Raw genomic sequence first — 8,559 nt, forward strand, 5'->3', positions numbered from 1 at the left:
CTCAATTCAGGTCTTCCTTCTAACTTAAAATGATGACTCAACACTTGTTGTAACAAAAAGGGACTAGCCGTGATGCCGAACACCACGACTCTGAAAGCGAAGGTCAGCGCTCGACCTGCTACCTCTCGCCACAGGAATCTTGTATATTTGGCATCATGGGGATCTAATAGTACTCTATGAAAGGCTTTGCTTATGTCTGCAAGCATGGCGTATTTATTCATTCGAAACTTTAGAAGCAAATTATAGGCCAACTCTACTAAATTAGGCCCAGGTAACAGGCATTCATTTAAGGATTTATTATTCATAACTTTGGATGAGGCGTTGAATACGATTCTAAGGGGGGTCGTGCGGCTATCCTTTTTAATGCCAAAATGCGGCACGTAGTATCCTTCTATTTTTGGATCTTTTACTTCATATATAAATCCTGCCTCCAGGTATTTGTCGATCACTCCCTGATATTGATTATAGTATTCCTTGTCTTTCTGAAATTTGGTTTGCAGCGAATCCAGCTGTGCTACAGCATTTCTAAAGTTTGTTCCTGGCCTACCTTCTGAACGGAACGGCAAGCTAACCTGATATCCTTCAGGCTTCTTCGTTACACTCTGCGAAACCTTTCGCATGGCTTCTGCTTCGCGGACAGTGTACTGCTCGGATGGGGCGATGCCTAAGGTATCTAAACGCCACCATTCATCAACATCAAATGCAATTGGTTCGCTCGCGACGCTACATACCCTGAGTGTTCTCACATGATCTATCTTGTGACCTTCTAATAGCCACTGTGGCACTCTCCCATATGGCGACATGCCATTATGGGTCAGAAAAAGACTCATCCCATCTATCTTTTCTAATCCAATAATGAAATAATTAAAATAGTCTGCACCCACAAGAATGTGCACGTTTCGTAACTTATCGCTCTTGCTGTCAGGATCTGCTAACGTGACTCCCTTCCCTACTGGGTGTTGTCTTACTCTTACATAACCTGCGTTATGAATCGGGACGTCTACGTTCTCGTGAACAACTAGTTTCATTCGAACAATTCTATTACCCATCTCTACCCGGCAACTCACTACGTCATACTGGCCACTGATTTCTGCTGAACCAAAGGGAGCAATGTTTAATGCCACTTTGCCTACCACTGGCAGGCCTAACTGCTTTAGCGGAGATAAAACTTCGTTGACTCCCAGTGTCCAAAAACAAGCAAACCCGTTTACTCCCCTGCTTGTGATGGATCTCGGCCATGGCCGTTGGCAAAATCGTACAGGGAAGATCTACACTAGACGTTTGGGCTACTTTAGCGCTCTTACACAGTTGTGATTCTACTTTCTCTTTGGGCAGACGGGGGTTTCTATCGTGCTGTCTGGTAGTCGCATTTACTACAGGGAGGGAGGTTGTAGCTTGACTGTTACTTACTAAACTGGGATTACTTCGGGACGAAGTGAAGGGAACTGAATGTGCTTTTCTAAAGCTGCTATTATCACAAATGGAAGTATTATGATTATTTCCACAACTTTTACATGAATTGGGGTTAGTGCATCTATCACTACGGTGACCTGACTGAAGGCAATTAAAACACAGGCCCTTCCTTAGTAGAATGCGGTGTCTGGCAGCCACGTCACTTACTCGGCGGCATCCGTGAGTCGGGTGCCGTTCATTGCAATAGGGACAAGAATTATTCTGCATAGGTTTCGTTTTGGGTCTAACGCTAACATCGTTTTTCTTATCAGATTCTAATTTCTTGCCTCGCTGTAACGCGTCATCTTCCAACATGCGAATTATGAAGTCTATAGCTTCAAAAAATTCTTCTAAATTATAGTCACATTTTCTGAGGTGTTCGACCACCTTTCGATAGAGCTTACCTTCTGACAACTTCTGATTGATAAGGCTCATGACCATGCCATGGCCTATATCATTAGTACTGAGCCTCTTGATTTGCTCAATGATCACTGTTAACTCAAACCTGAACTTCTTCAGCTCTATGGGGTTCAACGAGGGTACGAATATGTTGGCAAGTTTTCGATGCAAGATCACGAGCGTTTGGTGTACATTACCATATTGCTTATCCAAGAGATCTAACGCTACCTGGTAATTCGCGGCGGTTACACTTAGGGATTTAACGATCCTAAGCGGATCCCTGCCCAGAGTCCCTAACAAGTAAGTAAATTTGGACACGTCGTCCAAATCTGCCCTTCGATCCACGTGGATCGTGAACAATTCTCTGTAAGAAGCATATTCCTGCACTTCCCCTTCAAAAGTGGGGAGAGGCAGCGGTTTCAATTTGGGGAGGGAAACATTCCCTGTCTGAGTGACTTTCAGTTTATCGATTCGATTCAACAAAAGGGTAGAAGCTCGCACAGCTTCTGCTAAGGTTTGCCTGATTCTGGCATCTAAGTTAGATTCTAACTTTACGACTTGACGTTTGTACAGCTCTCGAAGCTGACCTTTTTCTTGTCTCAACTGCATGACCAAATTTTGGTACAAGCTCTCAGAATACGTTTCTACTAACGCACGCTGTGATTCGGCGAGTAAGTCCGCGGTGAGACTCAGCGAGGCCTCGAAGTGAACAATCATAGCCACTGCCATTTTGTATTATTTACTCTACTTCTTAGGGGGGGTTTATGCAGACTAGGAAATGAGGATTTTTCTTACGTTAGGAAGACGGGGTACAAGGACTAGTGACACATGGGGCTAATTGCACATCGGAACAAGCTGAGCCTAGTTATTTTGTCTGTCTCTCTCTCTCCTGATTAATCTCATTAAGCGATTGAGGAATGCGTTATGGATTTCTGAATCAAAATGGACTCCGAGCCTTTGTTTGCCTTCGCGGTAGGCACGAGAGTTCATAGGCAAGTGTCGGACTCCGTACCGACTTCTTTTGTAGCAGTATTTGGAGATTCTCGCATTAAAGTTCTTTACTTTTTTGACATATTCAACGGAATTTATAGCAAAACGATTATCAGGGAGATACTCTCTGATCTCTGCGTCGCAGATAGCAATTATTTCACAAATTTTCCTCAAGCGTTCAATAAGAGTACGTAAATTATCCCAAACGGTTTTGGGGTGATCGATTGCTAGGTCGTTTCCTCCTACATACAACACGACCAACTCATACCGTCTCTGCCAGAATGATAGACTACTATCTAAAAATTGACTGACCAGACCTCCTGGCCTTCTATAGATCTCAATCTGGTTATCTGAACACTGTGGCAGATTCGGTGGGAGCTGACTGTGTCCTATCAGGGCTACCCTATAGACCATACTTTATTGAAATTTCCCTTCAAGCTCTAGAGCGCACTTGTCATCCGGTTCTCGAAGGACCAAATGTCGGGATTTTCTTCGACTTTTTATTATAATTTTTTTTTATGATTCGTGCCCGGATGTTCTGGGCCGATGACAAGGCCTTGAAGAGGCGCGCACTCTAAAACTCTTAGGGTGAGATACAATAAAATTTGGTCAACAAAACAGTTTTATTACGAAAAATAAACATTTAAATACATTAACAGTACACCGAAACTAAAGTTCCTAGCAGAATTCCACAGTACACGCAGTTTCTTACTGCACTCACCAATTTAATTCAAATAACCTGAAAATTCTCATGGCCTTTTTATTTGGTAGCACATAGGGTCTTTGATGTCACGTGCTTGTAAAGCACTAAGTCCACAACTGGACGAAAAATCTGCACAATACGAGACCCATTGACTCAATATCACAAACAAATAACATTCTTGCACTGGCAGCTTTCATTTGCTGCATAAATCGAGTCCCTCATCGCAGGGATGGCACATATATACGTGGATAAAGTTAACTTACTGTTACGACGGAATTCGACCTAGCATGGCGATGGCTGGGAGTCGGAGAATTGAGAGACACACAAATTTCACGGTACTTACATGGTTCAGGGTCTGGGCAGGAATGAAGCGTTGCTTCGCCCTTCTTCAAAAGAAACTTACGCTTTCCCGCGTGAACTACAGAATCCTTGTAATTCAGGCGGGAATCATCGTTTATTTCGACATTACAGATATCACTAAATCTATTTTACTCTTGAATGTGAAATATGACAGTTACGTTATCATTTAAGATCAAGGAATTGACTTAAAGTTCTGGCTGAAGGCCGTAATCTGCAAATTCTTGAATGGCTACGGAGTCCTTGGCTCCAAATCTCTACATAGATAATTTATCTCGTACTAGTGATTAGCAAATTAGATTTATTAATGAAAATTCATGACGTCTTCTTTACTATAAGACGCGCTCCTTCCCCGCCATGCATTTAGGAATTGCGTCTTAAACTGTATTGTATTGGACAGCTTTCTGTTCAATGAATCGCCCGCGAGATCCCTCAGTCTTGCCCCAATTTAACGCAACACTTGTGAAGTTAAATGGCGGGGATTTCGAATGATCAGTTCGAAATTCACGACACCAGATCTACTTCCCTTGTTTCAACGCTTTTGACGTCACCCTGCTTCGCCTTTGATATGGCAACGTTTGTCTGTCGGCAACCGACTGGTTTCATTACCTGCAACTGAGGGCGATCTCTCTCCCCCCCCTCCCCTTCCTTTGGGGTACTGCAATGCTGACTGCAAAAAAAAAAAATTAAATTTCATTAATCTCATGTAACGTAACCTTTATATTATATATTTAATGGGTTTAAATAAAAGAATGTCCGATTGGCTTATGGTCTTTATTTCCCCTTTATAAAATTGGCCTACAATGCTTCACAGGAATGCTTGCGTAATAACCATGACGTCACTTGAAAAGGACGTCTTAAACATCCTTACCTATACAGGCGGTCCCCGGCTTACGACGGTTCCGGCTTACGACTTTCCGAGGTTACGACGCTGACGCTTCCGACGCTCCGAGTTAACGACGCTTTTAAAAAACGCATGCTATGATAAAAATTCTTTATAGTTTAGCACAGTATATAATAAAAATATGTTTTTGGTTACATTACAACAAAAATTTTGAGGTTATGATGATTTTCGACACTTTTTTTTTTTTCGTATTTTTTGAATTTTTTTAGTGACGCCGCATATGCGGAACTAGTTTGCAGGGGAATGAATACACTAGCTTGGGATGCGCAGTTTAAAACAGTCCAAAAGCGCAAATAATGAAAAAATCATTGCTTGTTTCCAGTACATAATTAAAAAAACTAAGTTTCTGGTTAGATTACAACGCAAATTCCAAGGTTACGACGTTTTGTTATGCTTTTTAACAATACCTCATACGCAGAACTAGTTTTTAAGCGGAGGCGCATAAATTATTTAACGCTATTAAACTGTATGGTAAATTGACCGAACAACGACCTCGGACGGTCGAGGACGCTAAGCGTAACAATACCAAAGGACGCCACTTCGTGACTTTAATCGCGTGTCTGCCTGAAGTTCAGTCGGTTGTGTGCTAATACGTTGCTGATTTTCCTTGCCATTTTCGCGAATTTACAATGGCTCCTAAACGCCAAAGTACTTCCTCCGATGATAGTTCATCCAAGAAGAGGAAGGTCATCACGATGGAGGTAAAATATGACGTGGTGAAGCGTTCGGAGAAGGGAGAAACTAACACCGAAATAGGCCGTTCTTTAGGCTTGAGCAGGACCACGGTGGTAACCATTGTGAAAGACAAGGAACATATTCTTAAGCACGTTAAGGATGCTGCACCGATGAAGTCAACGGTGATTAACGAGAAGCAACGTAGCCAGAGCATTGTTGAAATGGAGAAGCTCCTGATGATCTGGCTGGAGGACCAGAACCAGCGACGTGTTCCGGTGAGCTTAAGTGTGATCCAGGAGAAGGCTAGAGCGCTGCATGAGGCAGTAGTGAAAAAGTTTGGCGAAGGCAGTGCTGGTGGTGAATTTACCACGAGTAGAGGTTGGTTTAACTGTTTTAAGGCTCGTGCAAATTTGCATAATGTGAAGCTGCAAGGTGAAGCTGCTAGTGCTGATAGCAAAGCAGCAGGTAGTTTTCCAAGTGGTTTGGCCGAGATAATTAAGGATGGAGGTTTCACGGCTGACCAAGTCTTTAATGTGGATGAGACTAGATTATTTTGGAAAAGAATGCCAAATCGAACGTACCTTTCCAAGGAGGAGAAGTCAGCACCTGGCCATAAAGCTGGAAAGGAGCGACTGACTTTGCTGTTTGGGGGGCCAATGCAAGTGGCGATTTGAAACTGAAGCCCTTGCTGGTGTATTTAGCCGAGAATCCCAGGGCATTTTCAAGTCAATTCCCTGTGATTTGGAAATCAAATAAGAAGGCTTGGGTTACCTTGATGGTCTTCGAAGATTGGTTCAATGACCATTTCATGCCAGCAGTGGAACGGTATTTGACTTCGAAGGGTCTGCCTTTTAAGGCCCTCTTAGTCCTGGACAATGCCCCTGGTCACCCTTCAAATTTGAGCGACATGCACCCTAATGTGAAGGTGGTGTACCTCCCACCCAATACCATATCGCTGATACAGCCAATGGACCAGGGAGTAATTGCTAATTTCAAGGCTTACTACCTTAGAAGGACCATACGTTTTGCTTTGAGGGCCATAGAAGCTAACGAGTTGACACTGAAGCAATTCTGGAAGGGCTACAACATTGCTGATGCAGTGAAAAATATTGCAAGTGCTTGGGACGAGGTGAAGACGACCACTTTAAATGGGGCCTGGAAGAAACTGTGTCCACAGTTTGTGCACAGTTTTGAAGGCTTTGACCAGGCAGAAGACGTCGAGACTGTGACGAGGAAGATCGTAGGGCTAAGCAAGAGGCTGAAACTAGATCTTGAACCTGATGATGTAACAGAGCTGCTGGCATCCCATGGAGAGGAATTGTCTGCAGAGGACTTACTTGAACTTGAACAGCAAATGATTGAGGAAGAGGCAGCAGCACCAGAGCCAAAAGCCAGGTCATTAACTGTGAAAGGCTTGTCAGAGGGTTTTACTCATCTGGAGAGAGCCTTGGCTTCTTTTGAGGCAGAAGACCCTAACGTTGCCAGGTTTGACAAAATAAAACGTGGAATGTTAGACTTAGTAACTTTCTACAAGGAGACCCTGAAGGAGAAGGAGAAGCAGACGAAGAGAAGTGTGCAGTCCAGGCTTGACACTTTCTTTCACAAGTCTCCAGTACCACCACCTCCCACTCCTAGTAAGGAGTTCTGAACTGTTTTTACTAATTTAATTGTGTTACATAGTGTACATATTAAAATGTGTTAATTTTTTAATGTAACAACTAAATGTAAGAGTAAATTGTAACTTCATTAATTTTCATTATTTGTAATTTTATTGCATTAGTGGTGACAGTTCCAGATCCCCCTGTACTACCTGTGACAGTTCCAGATCTCCCTGTACTACCTGTGACAGTTCCAGATCTCCCTGTACTACCTGTGACAGTTCCAGATCCCCCTGTACCTGGACCCTCTGTAGCAGCCCATCCACCTGTACGTGTACAATCAGGTAAGCAATTTCATTTTTCTCATTTTCATGTTGGAAATTGTTTACACCCTACATACATACGTACACTAACTTACATAGTGGGTACATGTGTTTGATGTTGCATAACCTTTTTTTTTTTTATTTCAGACCCCTTTGATAGTGACAGCGACCCAGATGACCCTGAGCCTTTCCATGGTTTTGATGCCTCGCCCCATTCATCAGGTAAGGAATCCTTAACAAATTTGTATAAAATGTTTTATAAATTGCTAATAGAAATTTTATTAAAAGTGTACATATGCTACAGTTACATCCACCTTATATATTTATGTACCCTATCATTCTTTCCAGATCTAGATGTTCCCTCATCAGTTGATACGAGTAGTATCACCTCTCCCATTCCTTCAGGTAAAAGAATATTTTTTATATTGTACATACGTATTACACACTACATATGTCAAACAGTAATAACATGTGCAGTAGTAACTCTATCATTTTATATATTTTTTATCATTCCAGACTCCCAAGCACCTGCCCATCCCACTCCATAGCCCAGCCACCCACTCATCTACCATATGCCCATCCCAGTAAGCAAGCCAACCACTAGAATTTGGTAAGGACATTTTTTTTTTATTAATGTTTTATTATTACATATGTAATAACCATGTTATGTATGTAACATACATACTATAATCATATGTATTACATATTCACCAGACTGGCATGCACCTGTGACTTACATAAACCAGACCTCTACATAGCCTACATGTCTTCATTTTGCTGAAGGTAAGGAATTCTCAGTTGTGTTTAATGTTTGCATACGTACAATAAATTTTGTACACCTAAGTGGTTACATACTGTCCTTTAATATTAATTCTTCATTCCAGACTGCCATCATCTAGCTGTTATCTGTGATAAAGCACACTGAAGTTAGGTTTGGAATGCATCCTTATCATGAATGCTCTACACCTCCACCTACATCTCCCACAACCTAGGTAACAGCTTTGAGACTCACTAAAAGTTGGTAAGTTATGTAAGGAATTTCTAAATTAAGTTTTATACTACATGTTATATGGGATATTAAACCACTGTATGGTGCATATTACTGTATGTAACTTACTCTGCATAGAGGACTTACTGACAAAATTATTTTTTGTACAT

At 42.0% G+C, this 8,559-nt stretch overlaps 2 protein-coding genes across 2 annotated transcripts in view; both read right to left on the reverse strand.

The window, feature by feature from the left end:
• The window catches only part of LOC135199025 (uncharacterized), a 2,178-nt gene extending 1,375 nt beyond the window's left edge, over positions 1–803 (reverse strand). The window contains exon 1 of the mRNA XM_064226941.1: positions 25–803. Coding sequence (XP_064083011.1) covers positions 25–803 — 779 coding nt within the window. The remainder of the gene's footprint in view (positions 1–24) is intronic.
• LOC135199308 (uncharacterized) lies at positions 16–4,567 on the reverse strand. The gene is made up of 2 exons (XM_064227217.1): positions 980–4,567; positions 16–949 (listed from the first exon to the last, which is right to left on the reverse strand). The coding sequence occupies exon 1, from the start codon at positions 2,578–2,580 to the stop codon at positions 1,072–1,074; it is 1,509 nt and encodes a 502-aa protein (XP_064083287.1). The 5' UTR covers positions 2,581–4,567; the 3' UTR covers positions 16–949; positions 980–1,071.
• Positions 4,568–8,559: the final 3,992 nt, after the last annotated feature.

This window comes from Macrobrachium nipponense, chromosome 25, assembly GCF_015104395.2.
Source record: "Macrobrachium nipponense isolate FS-2020 chromosome 25, ASM1510439v2, whole genome shotgun sequence".
NCBI classification, from domain to species: Eukaryota; Metazoa; Arthropoda; class Malacostraca; order Decapoda; family Palaemonidae; genus Macrobrachium; species Macrobrachium nipponense.